Source organism: Mixophyes fleayi, chromosome 7 (assembly GCF_038048845.1).
Source record: "Mixophyes fleayi isolate aMixFle1 chromosome 7, aMixFle1.hap1, whole genome shotgun sequence".
Lineage (NCBI taxonomy): Eukaryota > Metazoa > Chordata > Amphibia > Anura > Limnodynastidae > Mixophyes > Mixophyes fleayi.
The window spans coordinates 67,091,849-67,115,966 of NC_134408.1; the positions used below are offsets into that span (position 1 = coordinate 67,091,849).

Consider the following 24,118-nt stretch of genomic DNA (forward strand, 5'->3'; position numbering starts at 1 on the left):
AATATGGACAGGTATACAATTTTTTGAAGTTTATTAGATCACCTTTACAAAATCATATATGCTCTTTAATGAATTTTCACATAAGGCTAGGTTGATCTGGTTCCTGAAAAATATTAATTTCAAATCATTTTGCTTTATTTCATTATCAATTATGTCTGGCAAAAATATGTCAAATAGTTGTTCTCAGAGCAACAATATGTATAGCTAATTTTATAGTTGGCCATTTTGGCGTTAATTAAAACACCCGAGATGCTCCTTGTATTTCGCTGGTACTTTTGGTTCATTGAAAGTTGTACAGTCTGTTGAATCACACTTACTTTTACAATAGTAGGGAATCTACATTCAAAGGGAGGAACAGGCTCCAATAAAACATGAAATTGAACTGCATTATTAATTACTCAACTCATGAATACCTTCACAGTCATGTGACAAGTGGGCAAGGTTTTTTTTCTTAAAAACAAATTGTATGCTTCTTCCCTGTAGCAATACTCACTTACAATCATTGAATACATAAACTAAATATCTGACATATAATGTTCTTGCCTCAAGTGGAAAAAATGGAACATAGGATATATTTTAAAAGAAATATAAGTAAACTATGCTAAGTTATTCCCATTGCATTTTTTTTACTTTTTTTTTTTTTAGTTTTTGATCATTTTGCACACATTCATTTGATATCCAGATATATGTATTAATAAGTTTTTTTTCAGTACCTTGGCAGACCTTGATATATATTTGAAATGTTAGGGAATACTTATTGTTAACCATTGTTTAGGTACATCTGTATTTTTTATAGTGTTTGTTCGCACATGGTTGATAAGCTTGATGCATTGGATTTGAAAAGATTTAAACTACATTTAGCAGAAATGGTAAAACTCTTTGAAAGAAAATATTTTTTTAAGTCGTTTGTGCTAGGAAATGTATAAAAGTATGCCATAGAACTGAAAAATGTAAACATTTTTCTTGCTGCTACATAAATCCAGCACTACATGTTCAGCAATAACATAAATTATCATGAATCCATTCTTTTTGTCTTAAACTTCAGCTACCCTTATTTAAAATACAATGTTTTAATTCCATATCTGCTCTAATTATTGTAAATCTAAATTTAATAAGTATTCACACCCCCTCACCATCAGTAACAGTGAAACAAGTTGGTGAGAGATAATCTGTGGCTTTTATTATTTTGGTGAAAATATTGATTTGTTTCATAAATTGATCATAAACTTTTGCAAAAATATTTAGAAAGGGGTTTTTTGTTTTTTATTAAAAAAAATTTGTGGAGGTGGAATTGCACATAAGCAACCCATTAATTTACCAGGTGACATTCGAACAGCTATATTTTTACATTGAACAATTGTATACTCCTTACATGACTGTTTTATACATTATATGTATATACTCAAGTCATGGGCAAACTGATATACTTCAGTGGGCGTATGTGCAGCCTTCCAACATTCAAGAGGGCCACATATTACCTGTGACTGCAAGAATTAAAAAATAGGTCCAGAAGTAACCTTGAGATTTAGTTCTGCATTTTTTTTCCTCTAGTTTTTAAACACCTTTTATTTATTAAATACAGCTTTAGCCATTGTAGTATTTTTTGTTAGATCTCTGATTTTGATCTGATTTTGTATTTTCAAATGGGGATATGTTTCAAGGCACCATTTCTCAAATTTGGCATCAATTGTATACAGGGCATCATACTATACACACTGTTGTGAAACCTTGATTACAAATGTTTCCTTTTATGATGTGTATTTCAGTTATTACTGCTGATAATCAGTATTCCAGTTTACATGATTACCCATGTTTGTGTAACAATCTGTGCTGACTCCCAACATTCCATAAGCTTGAAATGAACATTGCTTCACTTATGTGGAGGTCATTTATGTTACTTGTATTACAATGTTGTCACTGTGTGACATTAGGTTGAAACCGTATTGTAGCTTAAATTACACCCTATCTGCAGTTACGAAACTTGGAAAAATGTTAAATACAGTCACTGCTTTCCATTTCAAATAAGTCTGTTCAATGTGATTATGGTCTGTTATTAAAGCAGTTACTTATAGAAATCTGACTGTATAATGAAAAATAATTTGTCCCAATGTTGAACCTATGAAGTTTTTATTTGTCAAAATTGTTATATGTACAATGTTCATTGTAAAACATCAAATAAAATTAGTCTTTAAAATGAACTGACGTCTTTATTTAATCATGTAGATAAAATTGTTTTCATAGTTTTTAAACCACTAGACAACAAAATAGAAAACAACTTTTTTTTCATGGCCAAGTGGTGTTATGAGTTAAGTTGGCACAACAGAGCAACACCGCGTCCTATCCAGTGCTCCTGCGGTATATCAGAGGGAAGAGTCATTGCAATTACAAAATTAGTTGAGTGTCCAGTAGTGGATAATGTTCCTCTTCTTTCACTGGTCTTGTAAACCGGCGCAAGGTAACTTGGCCGCTGTGGGATTTCGGTCCTCTTGCAAGGTTTTAGCCACATCTGTAACATAGCAAAGAAGTGGGGTTTTTTTATGGTTGTTTTTTTTTTTTTTTTTGGTGGAGTGGGGCGGGGGTAGTGTATGTTGTTCAGGCAATCTGTTAACCCATGAAACTACCTCTCTGCCACAGTAATTGATGTATCTACAGAGCAGCTGAACAGTGTCAAACATACTTTGTGATTTAGCCAGGGCTATTGATTTGGCGCATAAATTGAAACCTAGTAAATGTGTACCATACATCTATCTAATAAGTTCACAGAAAAGTTCCAACACAATGAGAATGAGCACAACTACATTTCATATTATTCATAAATATTATAGAATTCACAATAATGAGTCCATTGACAAGTTTTGACAATAATGTGATCATGTACCTGTGACCAGGTCCCTAAACCATCCCACCCATGTTGTGCTGGGGATGCATGCTATTAAAATGTACAATTGAGATTTCAAATGTTTTGGTTAAAAAATATAAAATGAACTTGCACAGCAGCTGTGCTCAACTCTAACCCCTGTAGTCAAATTCTGTTTGTAGGTGGAGCTAGACTGTACGTACAAAGTCTGGTTTTGGAGAGGATATTCAGACTGAGGACCTCATTTACATTTACAAACTATATTGTGCAGTGAGGGCGGATGGGCTAATTTAAGTCTATTTGTGGTCAGATATGGAGTTGGGTGCGTTCAACATCTCCTCTAAATATCTGTTACATGTAAAAACAAGCAGCATTTTACCTGCATAAAAAGAAAATTTGCACAGCTTACATTACACCATTGTTTGCTCCTAAATTTAAATGAGGCCCAAAATCTCCAGCACAAACTTGGTGGAGTGAGGCCTGAGCCCACCCTGGTATGTGCTGAAAGGGGAGAAACGCATCCCTCTGTTACTGAGTGTAATGTTAATCAAGAAGCAGACTGATTCCTTGTGGTAGATCAGGAAGGAGGGGGGGGGGGGGGTGAACCTGGGCTGGATGCTGTCATCGGGGTATAAAAATATATATATAAATATATATTCTGTATAAAAGAAGGGTCTTGCAGCCCAAAAATTGCACAAGATTTTACAGACACATAAAACCTCTTAATAGAGCTGTTTAAAAGAACCTTTTAAGAGATCACTATTTAGCAAGGATGTCTATACCTGCTGTATTCTTGTGACCTACAACTAATGTCCTATGTGCTGCACACACCACCCAGAAGCAAGCGGTTCCAGGTGTTTTTGAAGGAGCCTGGAGGTGGCAGCAACTATTCTCCTAAAGTTGGCAGTCTGTGTTTGACATAGTGATACCAGTGGGTGAGGTTGGTGATGGCAGGTTACTGGAAAAAAGTTAAAGCCCCAAATAATCTGTAAACTCTCATCAAGATGGCAAAGCAAGCCCATACTGTCACATCACACCTACTGAAAATTCTAAGGATATCCAAAGCTACCAAGAAGTTCTGTGACTATAAAAACCAGAAGGAATGGCAAGCTATTTGTTGGGTGTTAATATACTTAGAATTTATAATATTCCATATATGACACACAGAATTCGGATTCATGAATGCATTTTTAACAGATGTATGGCAAATATTTGATTAAAAAATCCATACTATTTTGCACATGTGTTTGTCACACTTTCTAGCTTGCAACTTTGATCTTTGCACCACAAGATCTCGGGGTAATTCCTGAAGGACCATATCTGCTTGATTGGTCCCCAATCTTTCACAAAGTAATACAGGAGGTGCTGGCTTTCCTGGCTTCTTAGCATAACCAGGAAGAATACCCCATAATGTATAATTTAATATATAATGGAGTTAACGGTTTCACTGGTCTGGGGAGTACCATTCTCCCAAACAGCAAGGCATTCCAAAGTCAACTGTAACTGTCAACTTCAACTGTATATGGTTGCTATACTCTATACTACTTACAGTGGCCTGTTTCACAATAATGGGAAGTACACAGGGAGTGACATTGAGCGCTGCTGCCTGTTTCAAACCGGTTAATTGTAGTAGTATAATGAAGAAAAGCACTGGGCTCTTAATGGAATTGTGGACATTTTAAAGATCTGATAACAGAGCATTCCAAATAAGGAAAACTGATTATATGTTAACATTGGGATTCCACCTAATTCTATATTTAAAGTTCTAACGGCGCTTTTAATTTAAGTTTACACCAAATGTGTACTTTATACAAAACTTGTCATAGTTACAGGGCCCAAGATCAAAGGTGTATATTGTAGTTGTAAGTGTATCGCAAACTTTATGGTATGCTACCAGTGCGCACAGGTACAGCATATCTGCGTGCACACAATTCATTTTAGAGAAAGAGGGTGTGGGGAACACCAATATTGAGGAGGGGGGCTGGCGTAGCTAGGGATGACCATCATTCTGGGACATACAGTTCTGTGCAAGTGTCACGATAAACTTCTTTCAACATTTTAATCTTTTAATGAGACCTAATATTAAGGGGAGGCTCTGATAAATCTCCCATGCACACTATGGCTGTTAACCAGGGGAAGGCTGGAAAATTTTATCCCGGGTAGCAAGAAGACTCAGTAGCCTAACAGGAACATTTTAAAGGAAAAAAAAATGCAGGTGACTCAGCTCAAGTTAGCCCACTATAGGACTGACCTGGGGGGCAGATGCCCCCCAGCCCAGCCTGCCACTGCTATTAACCTAGTGCCATTTGGATCCAATAGCAGTCGTGTGAAATTTAATTTGTGTCTCCCCTGCACAGGCCATTTCTAGTCCTGAACAACTTTGCTCTTTTCCACACAAACCTCTTGTTAGCTGTATGCTTTTCTTTAATATTCAATATTAGGTGTGAGTGTTGATTACATGGTAGGAGTGACATAATAAAAAGAGAAATATCTTGTTCAATAAGGATAGTATAATGTAAAGGGTATATATAATAGAAATATATCTCAGACAAATGTATGCTGTAGCCTGACCTTTGCTATCAGAAAATAGTTTTTCTAAGTCTTGATATTCTGCCAATTGTTCGTAGTTTGCCTAAAATGGACTCTCTAAAAATTGTTATTCTTTTACTAATAATACATAATCTTAATTGCTGTGCAAGTTACTTTTTCTGATACACGGTACAAGATATATATAATTATATCGCATACCAAAATAAAATCTGTGTAGACCCATCTGAACTTCATGGAGTGACTGTGTAAGAATAGATGAATTCATCTATGCTATGTTTTAGTAATCTATGGTTTGTTTTTTTGTTTGTTTTATTTTACTACAAGAATCTCTGTAATTCAACATTCTGCATTGTCTGATACATACATGGCCGTTTGGTCCACTCTTCTTGTGCAAACCACTCATATTCTGCCCAGATTTGAAGAGTGCCTTCTCCAAAATGCTGCTTTCAGATCTCTCCACAAGTGGTCTATGGGATTTAGATCTGCACTCATTGCTGGCCACTTCAGAACAATTCAGCATCTTGTCTTGAACCATTCCTGGGTGCTTTTTGAAGTGCGTTGAAGGTCATGGGTCTTCAAGCAGGATAATGATCCCAAACAGAGACCCAGCTTTCTAAAATTTACTTCAACATTGCACTCCAAACTGGCCTGATAATCTCCAGATTTCATGATGCCATGCATATGGTCAAGGCACCCAGTGGCAGATGCAGCACAGCAACCCCAAAACAACACTGAACTGCCAAAAAGCTCTAATTTAGTCTCATCTGTCCCCAAGACATTGTCCCAGAAATAATTTGGCTTGTTCAGGTGTGTTTTGGCAAACGCCAATTGGGCTTTCTTATATCTCTCTCAGCAGAGGAACGATCCTCAACCTACTACCATATAGGTTCCTTTCATTGAGTTGGCAGATGGTGCAAGTTGAAACTGTTGTAGTTTGTGTCTGAAGGTCAGTTTCAATAAGTATGGCAATAAGCTTGCGCTCGGTATATCCCATATTGTATATGGTACCAGCTGCGTGGCAATATAAATGCCCATATATGTATACAAAACAAAAATATTGCCTTATTGTCATAGCAGTGGTCCATCAAGCCTATTTAAGGCACATTTGGGTGTGGCTTACAAGCTAGCCCTTGCTAGATGTGTAAACCACTATACCTGGGAGGTGAGTACATCTGATTTTAACTACATTTTAATAGTGTTTAAAGCATATAGATCAGTGTAGGACCTGCAGATAATGAGGTGCCCTTGACGATAGGATGCAGATTTAAATGTTTTGATCAAAATATGAACGAATACCTCATGTTTTCATTTTGTCGAGATCATTTACACTTTCAAAGTAAAGTAGAATCACCTACTTTCTAACTACTTTTGAAAGGTACCAATCATTTTTGACTTAACTGAAATGTAGACTGTAGTATTATCGAAATGTAGACCTAATAATACTGTCAACCATGTGATAGACATTCATTTGGTAGACAAACTTTTGACCACATACCAAATATACAGATATATACAAGATGCTACTTCATATGAGTTATAATAAACACAAAAAACATAACCTAAACAAATTTTGAGATGATACTCAAAGGAATTCCCCTAGAAAACAAAGTCATACATAGAAGGCACAAAATGTCAAGCAACAACCTCCACTATACTAAAAAAGAAAAAGAAAAAAAGACTACGGACATTTTTGCCTCTAGTACTGGAATTAAATATAATACAAGAGTAATAATCAATTGCGACTAATATTATGTTGTATATTTGTTATGTCTGTATGGGCTACAATAAGCAGGCCACACGTCCAGGATACTAGAAAGATGACCATATGAGCATCAAGTTCAATTGGGTATGGGTAATGGGTAACCTGCTCAATGAACTAAGAAAGTGAAATGGCTTTTGAGTACACTCCCTAAACAGATTAACCTTGAATGGGTTTAGTGCTGTATTTTAATTTACGGGATTTTTGAAAGATATAGTTGTTATAGATAAGCTAGAATTATGTATCTTTGATCATAAAATAATGCGCTCAATTGCCTACAGGACCTGCTAGATACGATGAATATACTTAAAATAAAGCAGTTTAATGTGAGGATAAAATATACATTAAAAGGAACAAGTTAGTCACATTTATGATTAAAATATACAACATACATATCTACATGGCAATTGCAATAGGTTAATCAGAGGAATCATAACCAAACAAGGACATAAATATAAGAATTGTATATGGAGAAGATTAAGTGATATCGGGGATATTGTATGATTGGGCAACAGTCCCCTGATCATATGTCCATAAGGTTCCCCAACCAACGCACAGTGATAGATGCCCAATAATCCAGATCATACCAGTCAGTGGAAAACGGAGGTTAGTAATCGATTAACTCACTGATCCTTGTTATGTCTGCTCCCAGATGTAATTCAACTGATGTGTGGAAGTTCCAATGTTACTCAAAAGCTGGTACGATAAGGCATAGGATCCATGTGGAAGATGGAAGGCTGAGACGAGTGTAGCAGGATACGGTAGACAGCGTGCATTTCACAGTGGAACGCACGTTAGTTACTTCCTGTTTGTCATCAAATTAGGGGCGTACCCAACGCGTTTCAGCTGACAGGCAGATTTCTTCAGGGGGTTGTGTCCACCATCATGGAGAGTGGATATTTATGCATGTCTTTGGCCAATCAGTGTGATTATCCATGGTAATTATGCACTATAGTAGAAGCTGAATGTAACCAATGTTGTGGTTATACTCATAAGCATATAAATAATATAGAACAACGGTGGCACAAATAAAAAACTATAAAATGCTAAACCATATCACTGAAATATATTACAGTGTCTTAATATAAAATCTATGTGACAAAGAAGTATTCACACAAATATGTATTATTGGAAAAGATTAAAAACCAGAATATATTAAACCTTAATATATGTATATAATGCAAGCAGCATATATTCTATATGAAATGAGCATTATGTATACATTGTATATACATTATTTACTTAAAGATGCACATAATGCATGAGTGGCACACCAGCATATAGGTTATCAAATGAGCGTCAGATAATATATAATGTAAAAAATGAATTAATGGAATAATTCTAAATCATCTAGGGGAGGATATTGTTCCCTATAAACACCGAAAGTACTGCATGTCAAAATTGTGATTATATTAAAAAAAAAGGGGAGAAATACTTTGTATTGTTTATACATTTACAGTGCTTAAGGAGACATAGATCCTATAAATTGTACACCATCATACAAATGTGTACAAAATAGTATCCAGCTCTAAAACAATGACTCTAGATAATAAAATATTCAGGTGCATGTAAATAATTAAATATGTATAACAAATTATGAGTATGGAATAGTTCTCCCTATAACTTAAATGGACCAATGTATTAACACCTATACCAATGGGTAGAGTTGGAAATCAGGAGAGAAGGATTATGATACTCCTTAGACTGAATGGTATATATCTCTATAGGGTGAAAGGGTGGACCTCATATTTGACTGCATGAGGGACATGAGAGGGAAACAACACCGTCACTAAACGATTGTCTCTGAATCCAAACCATTAAACAATTTCAATACCTTTCTATATGTCCAACAATTTGTTAGGAAATTAACCCTTAAGATTTTTTTTGCCAAAACTCCATTAGAACGCAAAACCACAAGACATCATGATTCTTATATACATACTAATCTAAAACCAGAATCAACATTTTATCCCCGACATGTCAAGGGAAGTCTAATAGACACCTTTGAAACCATGGTCCTACGAGAGATTGATAGAATTACCAAACATAGAAACAAAGCTATCAATTTAACTCAAACAGAAATGGCTGCACTAAAACGATTATAAGCATATAAAGATATTGTCATCAGGTCAGCGGAAAAGGGTGGAGGCATAATAATTTTGAATCCCAACAATTACATTGGAGAAACATACAGATTATTATCCGATATATCCACATACCAGCTTCTTAGTACTAATCTGACTGTTGATTTTTCAAATGAATTGAAAACAATTCATTTAAGGGCAGGGACCTTGGTATCCTTACAAAAAACTAATATCAATACATATATAATTCTCATCCTATTATTCATGTTATTTATTATCTTACAAAAATTCATAAGAAAACTGAACACCCTCCAGGAAGACCGATAATTTCTGGGATCGGATACATTACTGCTAACCTCTTACACTATATAGATAGTTATCTACAGCCTTATATAAAACAATAGAAGGCATACTTGAATACAGATTTTGAAAGATATGGTTTGGGACACGAATTTCTGGTTAGTCACATGCGATTTGACTTCATTATACACTGTTATTAAACATGAGTTGGGCATCAACAGCATGCAATATTTTCTGGACCAAGATTCTAACATGACCAATACCCAAAAAGAATTAATTCTCACAAACATTGAGTTCATATTAAAATATAACTATTTTTGGTTCGATAACAAGTTCTATAATAATCAACTACAAGGCACCGCTATGGGCACTAAATTTGCCCCAAGCTATGCTAACTTACACATGAGTTATTGGGAAGATCAAACTATCTGGTCTCATAATGGTTGGGTGGAAAATCTAGTGCTCTGGAAAAGAAACATTGATGATGTGCTTATAGTTTAGGATGGATCAAAATCATCCCTTCATCAGTTTTTAACCTACACCAATACAAATGAATATGGCCTGCATTTTACAGCTAATTACAGTCAATCTGTTATAGAATTTCTGGATCTAGAGATATTTGTTCAAAACAATACATTAGCTACCAAAACATATAGAAAAATGGTTGATGTCAATAGTTACATTTTATCAGATAGCCATCATCACCCACAATGGCTCAGAAGTATGCCATTTAGCCAGTGCACCAGAATCCGACACAATTGTACTGAATTAGACGATTACATCACTCAGGGCACATTGATGAAATCTCAATTTCAAGCAAAAAATTATGATAAAGATCTAATTGATGAAGCATTCAATAAATTAAAACACAGATCGTGACTAGTTATTAAAATATAAATCGTTAGAAAGGTCAGAAACATCTGACGAGCATGTTAAAGTGAACAATCAGGTATATTTTGTATCTGATTACTCCAGTGGAGCCCAACAACTAAAACACATACTAAACAAATATTGACATATCGTACAACAGGGTGACATTATAGGTCCCCTACTCCCCAAATACCCAAAGGTGGTCTTTAGAAAGGCTCTGAACATCAAAAAAGTTCTAGTCACAAACCATATTAAAGAAAGTACCCTTCACCCTGATTGGTTAAGCAGTACCAACCAAATACTAGGTTTCTATTATTGTGCTAAATATATCAATTGTAAAACTTTGAAATGTATGACAACTAAAAAAAATATCAGTTCCATTCATCCCACAACAATGAAAGATACACCATCAATGAATTTATCACATGTAGTACTAAAAACTTAATTTATCTTCTACAATGTCTATGTGGCAAACAATACGTTTGCCGCACCATTAGACCATTAAAGATCCGGATAGGGGAACACCTTAGAAATATCAAAAATGGATTTAATAAACATCTTTTATCTAACCATTTTAAAGTTACACACAATTGTGACCCTACAGGACTCAGTTTTCTGGGTATTAAATGCACAAACAACAATTGGAGAGAAGGAGACATAATTAGAATCATCAATAGACAGGAAGCTAGGATGATTTTCAATCTGAATACCCTAGCACCACGAGGACTCAATATTGAGCTTGACCTCTCATTATGATCAACAGTAAACATGTGACTCACTACTTGACATGGTTTTATGGGGGTGGGATGGTGGTATCACCGTGACTTGTCCAATTGTCTCTATGGAAGGGGTATCTCCAAGCCACCTATGGTCATACCACCCTGGGAATGCCTAACCACTGCTGACCTTGGAAAACAAGCAGAGTGGAGCCAGATCAGTACCATGATGGGTAACCAACGGGGAACATTTGGTACAGTAGGAGGCTTGTAGTAGATTGTTTCCCCCCTTTTTTCAGAGACAATCTTTTAGTGACGGGGCCGGTGTTGTTTCCCTCTCATGTCCCTCATGCAGTCAAATATGAGGTTCACCCTTTCACCCTATAGAGATATATACCATTCAGTCTAAGGAGCATCATAATCCTTCTCTCCTGATTGGTTCCAACTCTACCCATTGGTATAGGTGTTAATACATTGGTCCATTTAAGTTATAGGGAGAACTATTCCATACTCATAATTTGTTATACATATTTAATTATTTACATGCACCTGAATATTATATTATCTAGAGTCATTGTTTTAGAGCTGGATACTATGTTGTACACATTTGTATGATCTATATCTCCTTAAGCACTGTAAATTTATACACAATACAAAGTATTTCTCCCCTTTTTTATATATAATCACAATTTTGACATGCAGTACTTTCGGTGTTTATAGGGAACAATATCCTCCCCTAGATGATTTAGAATTATTCCATTAATTCATTTTTTACATTATATATTATCTGATGCTCATTAGATAACCTATATGCCGGTGTGCCACTCATGCATTATGTGCATCTTTAAGTAAATAATGTATATACAATGTATAAATAATGATCATTTCATATAGAATATATGCTGCCTGCATTATATACATATATTACGGTTTAATATATTCTGGTTTTTAATCTTTTCCAATAATACATATTTGTGTGAATACTTCTTTGTCACATAGATTTTATATTAAGACACTGTAATATATTTCAGTGATATGGTTTAGCATTTTATAGGTTTTTATTTGTGCCACCATTGTTCTATGTTGTTATTTATATGCTTATGAGTACAACCACAAAAATGGTTATATTCAGCTTCTACCATAGTGCATAATTACCATGGATAATCACACTGATTGGCCAAAGACATGCATAAATATCCACTCTCCGTGATGGTGGACACATCCCCCTGAGGAAATCTGCCTGTCAGCTGAAACGCGTTGGGTACGCCCCTAATTTGATGACAAACAGGAAGTAACTAACTTGCGTTCCACTGTGAAATGCATGCTGTCTACCGTATCCTGCTACACTCGTCTCAGCCTTCCATCTTCCACATGGATCCTATGCCTTATTGTACCAGCTTTTGAGTAACATTGGAATTTCCACACATCAGTTGAATTACATCTGGGAGCAGACATAACAAGGAGCAGTGAGTTAATTGATTACTAACCTCCGTTTTCCACTGACTGGTATGATCTGGATTATTGGGCATCTATCACTGTGCGTTGGTTGGGGAACTTTATGGACATATGATCAGGGGACTGTTGCCCAATCATACAATATCCCCGATATCATTTAATCGTGTCCATATGCAATTCTTATATTTATGTCCTTGTTTGTATATGATTCCTCTGATTAACCTATTGCAATTGCCATGTAGATATGTATGTTGTATATTTTAATCATAAATGTGACTAACTTGTACCTTTTAATGTATATTTTATCCTCACATTAAACTGCTTTATTTTAAGTATATCCATCGTATCTAGCAGGTCCTGTAGACAACTGAGCGCATTATTCTATGATCACACGTAAAATTTATAGGAAGGGATTCCTTGTATTATTGCAGCTCTTGCCTACTAAGAGTTGAGCGCAGTGCTGTACGTTTTTGGTCTGCATAAACTTCATGGTACGGGAGCGAGAAATTGAAATACTATGGTGTGGCCTTGATGCCTGTGAGTGAACCCCCATATATTTAGATGTACAAAAGGCTCCATTCAGAAGGCTAATTATAATATCTGGAGTAAGGAGCAATTTGTTACATTGGTTTTATTTTGGGTAATTTAGATATAATGGTGTTGTAATTTTACAGAATTCCTTTTTTTTTTCCGTTTAGGTATACACTGTAAATACATTCATAATCAATTAGTGTATCTATACCCTGATGTTTTAACCATTTGTTAAATATATATTTCTATTTATAATATTTCAAAACATGGTTGGATGCAGATCATGTAGTTACAAATTATACATTTAAGATAGTTGTTTATACATAAAGACATATGAACATTTATGACTGTAAACATTAAAGAATATATCAATAAATAACAATTTGAGTAAATTGGCCAATTGACTGTGTTCTGATTATGTACTGCAGATCCATCAAAATTGGGGGAGGTTTAAGTGATTTTATTTTGCTCTACACCTTAAGTTAAGGAGCTAAGGTAATATGTTGTATGGGGAGGTTAAGAATGGGGCGGATAGGTACGATGGGGGAAGTCGAGGGGAGGGAGTGTTAGACAGCTGTTTGGGGAAGTGGAGGGGAGAGAGAACAAGCCTGGGGATGATCAGTTCATTGTCTGTTTTATGAGGTGCCTGGGTTATGTGTGGAGTGTAGTTATACCATGGGTCCCATAGTTTGTAAAACTTCTTTGATTGGTTCTTTTTATTGATTTGCTATAATATACATTTATTTGTAGAGACTGAGAGACTTCTCTCCTATCTTTCTAGATTTAGTAAATTGCATGCAGAAGTTGGGCTTGAGAAAGAACTTTGTTTGAAGTGCATTGCTATGACAAAACCCATGCACATATCACATCCAGGTGAGAGCAGACAATGGAGGTACAGTTACCTGCGAGATCATGAGGGGAGAGAACAACCCTGTATAATATGTTCAATGTTCTATTTTTGTCTTCCTGGGTACACACTGACATGTAAATAGATTTGATTCTGTTTTAACTCAACGTTGTTTTATAAAGCCTTCCAATATTACCTTACATTTGGACACTTCATGGGTGGTGGAAATCAGGGAAGAAAACCAGCACAAGAGCCTAGCCATTTGTAGTAACAGATTGGCATCCATAACATACAATGTCTGTTTATAATATTCTATCACAATATATGACCACTATTCTGACCCATATTTGAGTGCAGAAGATAGAGGTGTAGTCTTGTTTGAGCACTCGCAAAAGTGCAATTATGGCTAAAAATACAACGCAAAGAAATCCTACTTTACACATTTAAAGAATAACATATATACTAAGTTAAACATGATACTAACCACAGGAACTGTATCATAAAGGATCTTTGCGTAAGATTCTCCTAATTTTTTTGTCTTTCTGTCCCAGCGTGCGCCATCGAGGTACAAGCCATGAATATACACACCTATGATTAAATTAATAGGGATTAATATAAATATACTATAATTGTACTCTATATTAGGAAACACACACATTGACAATAATATTTTCAATATCACATTGAAAGTAGATTGTTCTATGTTTACAGTTGTATTCTTGGAACTGTAAAAATTTGTTTTGGATTTTAGTACCATCTTTATGTTGAAAATGTTAAAAACACCTCCTCCTATGAACCTTCTTCCTCTCATCATCATGTATTTATACAGCACCAGCAAATTCCGTAGCGCTTTACAATTGGGAACAAACACAGTACTAAAATAATAGACAGACCTGCTCACAAGGTTACAATCTATGGGAAAGTGGGTGTCTGACACATGAGGTTAAGTGCTACATATTGCATATTGGTCCAGCCAATTGCAAAGATTGCAAAGGTAAAAGCTGCTTAGTGCGCTATATGATTGTCACTCATCGGACTGTGAGTGCCATTTCTCCTGTGTTCAGGAACTGTGGCCGTCCGCCATCCTGAGGGTCTGCGCATGTGCAGCCCTTATGAAACCTTCCGTACCTGTTGCTTTTAATTAATTGGATGATCAGGCAACCCTCCCTATTTAAACCACCTGTGATCATTACCTAGTTGCCTGATCTTGGAGTCTCATTCCCCATGAGCCTCTGAAGGTGTTCCTGTGTTTCCTCGTGTATTCAGCTCCAGCTGATTCCTGTTTACTACAATTGTGGTTTCCAGACCACTTCAACTCTCCTGTGTTCATCGTGTCAGCTCTCCACTGATTCCTATCTGCTACTGCTGCCGGATTCCAGACCGCCTCAACTCTCCTGTGTTCAGCGTGTCAGCTCTCCACTGATTCCTATCTGCTACTGCTGCCGGATTCCAGACCGTCTCTACTCTCCTGTGTTCAGCGTGTCTCCCCTCCGCTGCCTTCGCTACTACTGCCGGATTCCAGACCGTCTCTACTCTCCTTTGTTCAGCGTGTCTCCCCTCCGCTGCCTCCGCTACTACTGCCAGATACCAGACAGCCTCAACTCTCCCGTGTTCATCATGTTTCCAGTTTTACTTACTACTGCTTCCTGAGTATTGCTCCTTTGATTACTGGTTACCTTTCATGCGCTGCACCAACCTGATTACCGCTTCCATCCTCCAGTGGTCTCTCCTGCTGCCGGCGTTCAGCCGTTCAGGTATTCCTGCACTGCTCCTTGACAGCCTGCTCTCCTGAACCGCGGTATGCATACTTTCCATTGACTTTGCTATTGTGTTGCATATCCGTCTGGACTGTGTTGTGTTCATCTCCGGAGTCTTCCATCTACTGAAGCTATTGTTACTATTGACTTTGTTTCCTATTACCTGGATCTCTATAGTGACTTTGTATACTTCAAGCAGTGCTTGTCAGTTATTATTGTATTGTGGTTATCATCGTGGGATCAAGTTCCGTGTGCCCCGTGTATCCTCTGTATTCCATACATCTCCTCGTGCCCCTCCTCACATATATATAGCAGTGGTACAACTTGCTGAACGCAGACCACTGACTCCTGTTTCCCATTGGCACCAGTTTTAAGTATCCTCTCACTTAAGCAGTGGTACAACTTGCTGTACGCAGACCACTGACTTCCCTGTTACCTACTTGCACCTGGAACCCATTCCTTCACTATAGACAGTGGTACAACTTGCTATACGCAGACCACTGACTTTCACTACCTCCTCACTACTCCTGGACATTCCTCCTCACTATAGCAGTGGTACAACTTGCTGTACGCAGACCACTGACTCTCCTCACGTTTACTTGTCCATCTGGTTCCTCGTGTTCATACATCTAAGTCATTACCAGTTGCTGCTAGTCATAGACTTTCCTTGAGCATTCTCTCACCATCTGCTGATTCTCCTGTTCCGTTGTCACCCTGCTACCAGAGGACCATAGTACCAGCTATATTACTCTGGTAAGAACATCATCTGGTGATATCCTGGGCAAAGACTCCTAGTGCCCGTGACAATGATCCAGTCACATAGCAATGATGGTCAAAGGTTTTTGTCTTGTGTGAACTGTGTAAAGGGTGGTAATAGGGTACACTAGGGAGGTTACGAGGGTGGTTGAGGAATTTTATAAGCTAGCCTAACAAGGTTTTCAGAGACGCTTGCAGGCCAGAGGAAAGTTTAATTGTGTGAGGGAGGTAAATTTTTCAAAGTGGATGCAGCCCGAATAAAAAGTCCTGTAACCAGGAATAAGAGTGTAATTAGTGTGGATGGGAGACGCAGATCTTGGGCAGATGAGTTGGGAGATAAGTGAGGAGATGTATGTTGGTGCAGTTCTGTTGATGGCCTTGTATGTTACAAGTATTTTATATTGGCTTTGGTGAAAGTCAAGCAACCAGTGTAGAGACTGACAAGAGTGTATCAGCAATGGACAAATGATTTTCAAGGAAAATAATGCGTGCAAAATAGATTGTAGGAAGCGAGAGTCTTATTTGAGGAAGTTTTTGCATTGTCTTGTGTGAGATATGTGCATATTCTGGAATAGTTTTTAGATGTATGTAACATGACTTAAATATATAGTTGATGTGGAGAACCAAGGATAGGTTTGAGTCAAGGATCACATTAAGGCAGCAAGCTTGTGGGGTGGGATTTATGGTCAACGTCAGTAACGCGTGACAACACAGATGGTGAGAGATCAGTAGAGGATAGATAAAGTTGCCTATTATCCGCATAGAGATGATACTGAAATCCAAAGAGGTTTATTAGTTTTTTTCAAAAGAAGTGGTATAGATAGAGAAGAGCAGGGAACATAATACTGAGCCTTGTGGTACGCCAACAGATAAAGGAGGTGGATACAGATAAACTAACACTGAAAGAGCAATTAGATAGGTAGGATGAGAACCAGGATAATACAGTGTCTTGAACACCTAGGGATTGTAGCATTTGTATGAGAGGAGAGTGGTCAACAGTGTGAAATGCAGCAGAAAGGTCCAGATTAATTAGAAGAGTGAAATGGCCTTTAGATTTAACACTGATCAAATCATTGACCAGCTTATTCAACGCAATATCTGTAGAATGTTGAGAACGAAAATCTGACTGTAGAGGGTCTAATAGGTTTTGTGAGGAAAGAAGATCTAGACACCTGTCTCCCAGCTGTCTAATCCACAATGTCCTCCCTCTACCTTAAACGTTATGGGTCTCAAAACTTTAAAGTGTAATTTATCCCAGGTTATCCCATGTTTACTCTGCACTGCTCCCAAATTATGGCTGTAAGCTTTTATATTCACAGCATTCTCAAATTCCAGCTTCTCACATTCACCTCTAACTGATGGTCTAGGACTTACACTACGATTACACATTATTGTATAGCAGGTTATAATCAACAATAGTTGGCATAGAGCGGACAGAAGCTGGAACACAGCGGTGTAGCAACCATAGTTGTGGGGATTGCAGCTGAAACAGGGACCAAGGTGCATACGGGTCCTGCCACACACAAATGATGGCAGCGTCCACCACCATCACTAGATGCCCAGCCTGGGAGTCCAGATTCATAGCCAGTTGATTTCCTGGCACTAGAGACAGCACGTACAGCTTTATAGTGAGAACTGTATACACAAAGAGGATGCATCTAAGTGTTACGTATCAGATCCCTGTTAAGGACCTTTTTAATGCTGTCTGCTGACCTCATTATACTGTATACAAACAATATTTCACATACTGCATTTACTTGCTGAGGTGGGAGGTGGCCTGGGGTCCCAGATGTATGCTATTGAATATAATAAATATTAAAACCAGCCCCCAAATGAAGTGCAGAACTTGTAGTGTGCAGGTAAGCTTTAAACCACATAACAAAGCATAGCATTTGATCATTTAAGACTGGCCAAAAGGGGAAAACTTTAATGTTAGGTCAGTTTAACATATATTGCAATATGTGGAACTAACATTCATTGTTTTTAATAAAGAAAAGCAGTTCGAACAACATTCATTTTGTATCTGGTGAGTGCAGAATACCCATGTTTTTTTGTTTATACAATGTGGGCAACCATTTTTTTTTTGCATCCCAGTTTGAAGAGTGCAGAGGATCAATGTATATGCATGCGTGTGTGTAATATATCTATATCTATAAAGATAGATAGATAGATAGATACACACACTGTATATACCTCCACCAGCCGGAACCTGTTGGCTGCTATATGAACCTTTGACAGTACTGTATTTATTACTTATTATATTAATTTTGCTATCCAACAATAATGGTGTCAGAGGTGGCATGTGAATGGGAGGACTAATCACAGCCAGCTTTCGACTAGAACTGTGAGAGAAACGTGGGAGCTGGAGGCCTGAAGACCGCTACCTGCAGTTGTTTTTCCTGGAGCTGCAGCTAGGAGGGTGCATATTGTTTGAATTATTTCATAGATATTGAAGGTGTATACACGCATTTCCGCTCTATGTATCTTATATCAATACACACACCCCCCCTTCCTCCCTGATGCAGTGTAAGCTACAGGTGATGACTGGTGGTCCATAAAAAGCCAGGTAATTACATGTCTTTGTACAGATTTGTCTTCTTAATTTCTATGTTTCAATTATCTTGACATGGGTCCTATTATTGGACCGAAATGTCAACCTAACATGTAATATATTGGACTGAAATAAAGAGAATATATGAAAATAATGAGTGCTATCTTGAATATACAACAGCTTCTGTTAAAATGGAGCTATTGTAGAGCACCCCAGAGGATGATTTCTTGAAGATGTGAATGCAGATTTCTAATTCTATGTATATTGGTGGTATTCAATAATATAGCTAATGAACACTGTGAAGTTTTCACATAATTACATAAGTAAGCAGCGGTTTCTTACCATCATCAGGTGCATGTTTGTATTCCTTATCTTCTAGAACCTCAAAGTCGAATCCCAGCAGGTCAATAGGAATTGTGTACTTGCGGGCATAATTCTGTTGAGCACCTGTTAAGAATGCTTGTGTGAAGAAAAAGCCTGAAAGCCAAAAAGTTGGAGGGTTTCCATTTTCATACCAGTCCTGTGTTAAATATAAAAAAGTATATAGATTATTGCAGAGAGACACTAACTTTTAACTGCATCCTGTTTCAATATGTGATTGTTTGTAACTCACATGAAATTCAGAAATAGCAGATAATGGAAAAAGCTGATGCGATAATCTACATTATTACAGTTTTTCAAGAGAGGTGGCACAGATAGAGAAGAGCAAGGACCATAGTACTGAGCTTTGTGGTACTCCAACTGATAAATGAGGTGAACCCAGAAAAAATAACACTGAAAGAGCAATTACTCTCCCTGTTTCTTTGGAGAATTGTAAAACTTATTTGTTGTAAATAAAAAAAAAATGCATTACAAAATATCAAAAACATTCATGTGAACACAGACTTTATTGAATGTCACCTGCTGAGGAAGAATTAATGCAAAACAAGCACCTTTACCTTGCAAAACTAAATTGCAAAAAACAGTACTGTGCACTGCTATTTAGATTTCTATATTATCACTATGTGTAAATAAATGTAAGGTCTGTAAAAGTATTGGCAGGTCTGCTGATAAACACTGCACTGGAGGTTTTGCCCCACTCCACTTTACTGTAGCTGTAATTAGTGGTGGTGATAGAAGTAACACCTACTTTTTTCAAGTTACAATTTTTTTTGATTTTTATATATCTTAATGAGATTTTGTGAAGAAAAATGTTTAAGGGTAATAAGGGATATGAGTGGGGTGTTCTTATACCAAAAGCATAACAGTACAATATGGTGCCTTTTTGTGTTTGTGTTTACAAAAACATCAACTTGATAGAATGCCAAATACATATTAGACCTAGGTCAGAACTAGTATTTAAAGTGAATTAGAACGGGCCCCAAGGGAAAGATGTGGGATCAAAGTATGATAAATGGTAATATTAGTAAGGGCATGGAAGTGGTGGTAGGGAATCTAGCTTTCTTTTTTGATCAGCTGTCCAATAGCATAGATGTAGATAGTTTGTAATCATCCCAGCTATGAGACTGACTTATTAAGGAACGTAAATGCCGATACATGGCGTATTTTGCTTAAAATTGTTCTGCGCATGCCTAGAACTAAACCATACGCCAGTCAACACATGAACATCCAATTCATGTTCGAGGAAAAAGGACCCTTATGACAGCCTAAGATTTCAGAGGTGGAACGGGGACGAAAACTGGCGTATGCACATAATCAATGTATCGTAAAGGCATGCCAGGAGCGAGCACACGCAGCTGTGCCCAATTCAAGTTTTGGGCATCTCAAAGGTGTGTGTTTTTCTGTCATATCATCTGCACCTGCTTCAGGGCAGGAGTAAGTGCTGAGTGATAGTGATGCCAGTCATCTATGCATGCAATAGCATGGGTTTAGAATCAGCAGGAACTGTAAAAATACATTTATGTACACTAAACTTTAATAACATTCTAATAAATGTATTTTATGGGGGGGAGGGGGATGGAAAAAAAAGTTTAATTTTTCTTTAATATTTTGTCTATATTTTTAACAGATGCTATGAATTGGGGGGGGGGGCGGGGGTTCTGTGCATTCTGAAAGGACTTTATATTCTTTTTGCATGCCTTAACAAATCAGGCCCTATTGGTTAGCATTCACTCTAAGGAGAGACGTGTTTGGGAGAAAATCCACTTAGTGTAGAAAACACCCCAACATGTCTCTCTTTAGAGTGAATGCTAGGTGTAAGTGTAAAGAAATGAACAGCTAAATGACACATGGAACAACCTCTGTTTCCTACCAGTAACAGGCTTCACCTGCTGATTCATCAAGGTATGCAAACGCATACGCATCTGTGTTTCATACTTTGAGTGACGCAAACTGTTATATTTGCGTCAGAGTTTGAGATTGAATTGACTTTGAGTGCCGTATCTGCTCTGTTTGCGCTGCGTATGTGGTGTTTTACGTAGCTCAAGTCCCATTTAGCAGATGCGTATGCGTTTGCGTACCTTGATGAATCAGGCCCCTAGTTATCATTTATTTAGTTAATTCTACAAAATGACAGCTAGAATCTGATTTGTTGCTATAGGCAACATCTCCACTTTTTCAAACCAGCAGTTTAGTAAATATACCCCCTACACTTTGTAACTTGGCAATTATATCCTTGTTTTCTCTATTTATCTGCTTTACCGTCAAGCTGCTCAGCTACTGCTCTAACTCTGACTACTCTTCAGCCAGTGGATTGCAATTCCTTTATTCCAGCTTCAAGCAATCACCTGAATAGGTGGCTTAGTAACATCCCAAAGGGACAATTCACTCAGTAAGACGGAATTGTACAAACCTTGATCTATATGATGAACAATCAAATATCTTGAGGGAAAGGTTCATAGAAAAAGATTATGAAAAAAGAACAATAGAGCAAGCTTTTGAGGAGGTTAGGAAGATAGACAGGAAAAACTCTCCTCGCACCCAAAAACAAAAAGGATACCAATAACCATTTTGAATCCATCTTTATCACCAAATATAGTCACAATCACAAGGAGCTAGAGAGAATTATCCAAAAACATTGGAAGGTATTACTTATGGATGAAACTTTGCAGGGTATTTTCCCTAGCAACCCAAAATGATATATAGGAAATCAGATTCCCTTAACACCAAACTTGTGAAATGTTGTATTCCCATAGACAGAAAGAGTCAACAAGAAACCTGGCTAAAGGAGAACAGAGAGGGTTTTTATAACTAGATGCCAAGCTTGTAAAATAACCAAACAAAGTGGAACAAAACCCACAATGGAATTCCACTCAAGCATCACAAGGGAAACCCACAAGATTAGAGGCAAAATAACTTGTGACACCATGGGGGTTGTGTACTTTATTATTATTATTATCGTTTAATTGTAAGGCTCCACAAGGTTTTCGCAGTGCCGTATACGGTACGAACAGTAGACTATACAGGGTAAAACAGTACAGAACAATAAACACAAAGTACCAGTACTTCAGAAACTCCGGGCAGGCAAATACAGTAGAGACGGAGCGGAAGAACAGGTATGGAGACAGGAGGGAAGAGGGGCCCTGCTCATACAAGCTTACATCCTAAGGGAGGGTAAACAAATCAGGCACAGAAGGGATCCAATGAAGCAAAGATGAGAGAAAAAAGGGGCCAGGGGAGAAACAGAAGAGATGAGAGGTTAAGTGGATGGTTGTTAGGCCTTAAGGAACAGATGAGTTTTAAGTGCCCGCTTGAAGGAGCACAGATTGGGTGAGAGACGGATGGAGCGAGGGAGGTCGTTCCAGTGAAGGGGGGCAGCGCGGGAGAAGTCTTGGATTCAAGAGTGGGAAGAGGTGATCAGAGTGGAGGAGAGGCGGCGATCATTGGCCGAGCGCAGAGAGCAGGCGGGAGTGTGAATGGAGAGGAGGTTAGAGATATAAGGGGCAGTAGACTGGGACAGTGTCTCATTACAGAAATATATAGATCACAAACGTATCCCCAGGGGCTTGAGGATAACTAAAAGCCTCTCCATTAATGACAATCCAGGACTCCAGAACAAATGGAACGAGATATTAGATACGTGTTCTATGTCACTAATGAAGCTATTAGTAGACTTTAGAGATAATAAAGTAAGAGAGACTACGGAACAAATAAAAAAACATCAAGAAAAGCCTAGATCCCTATAAGGAGAGTAAGGAGTTTCAAGAAAGGGATAGGACTGATTATGAATTGGATCAAATTAGAACATTCAATAAAAAGACATTGTCTCATTTTGACCATGATGCTAAGACCATGTTTAGAGATACCAGGAAAGACTGATATAGGGCCAACAGGATCCCATATAAAGAGGGATGGAAAGTCAACAGTGGAGACAACAGGGTGCCATTCCATCAGAGAAGTACCAATCAATATAGAGAACATGATAGAAATAGGTACAGGAAGTATAGCCCCAGAAGACCACGATATCAGAATTACAGACAAAATGAGTCATCTAGGGGAATAGATAATGGGAAAAATCATGTTCGTGATCTAGGAGCTAGACCCAAACAAAGAGAACTAGAATCATCTAAAGACACGCATTTTTTAGGGAAAAGCCCAGAATGGAAAACGGACTTACATCAGAATCCGTATCATGCACTGTATCAGAGAACACCGAAAAGAAGAAGAGAATCAGAGGAAAGAGAGGACGGAGAGAACAGTGGAAGAAGGATGAGGGTGAGGTAGAACCAAGAGGTATATTTAATCTCTCTAAGAAAGAACTTACTCCCTTTCAGTCTAAATTATTGTCTAGGGGATTAAATTTTGCTCCAACAAGGGAACCGAACCTCTTTGACTCGTTTGTGGAATTAAACAAATATGTTAGAACCTTGTGTAGAAAGAGGTATTTAGCCAACAAAGATTTGAAGAAACACTCAATAGAGGGAGCCCCGATCACCTTGGATAGGAACGATCTAGATAGTCTAGACATACTTGAAACTCTATGGAAAGAGAATAGAGTAGAAAGTACTGACAATATTCCCATTTTCGATATAAATACATGTTCAGAAAAAACTTGGAAGGGAGGGTCTAGTTCCATATTGAAACGGAACTCGAGCTTTTACCCTCTAAACCAAAAAAGTCCGGCTATTACGATTTTTTACAACAAGA

The 24,118-nt window shown here is 37.5% G+C and overlaps 1 protein-coding gene across 1 annotated transcript in view; it reads right to left on the reverse strand.

Moving 5' to 3' along the window:
• Positions 1 to 2,116: 2,116 nt before the first annotated feature.
• DNAH7 (dynein axonemal heavy chain 7) overlaps positions 2,117 to 24,118 on the reverse strand; it is a 379,127-nt gene continuing 357,125 nt past the window's right edge. Inside the window, 3 exon segments of the mRNA XM_075181345.1 lie at positions 2,117 to 2,506; positions 14,454 to 14,557; positions 19,376 to 19,553. Of these exon segments, the coding sequence (XP_075037446.1) occupies positions 2,300 to 2,506; positions 14,454 to 14,557; positions 19,376 to 19,553 (489 nt within the window). The 3' untranslated portion in view covers positions 2,117 to 2,299.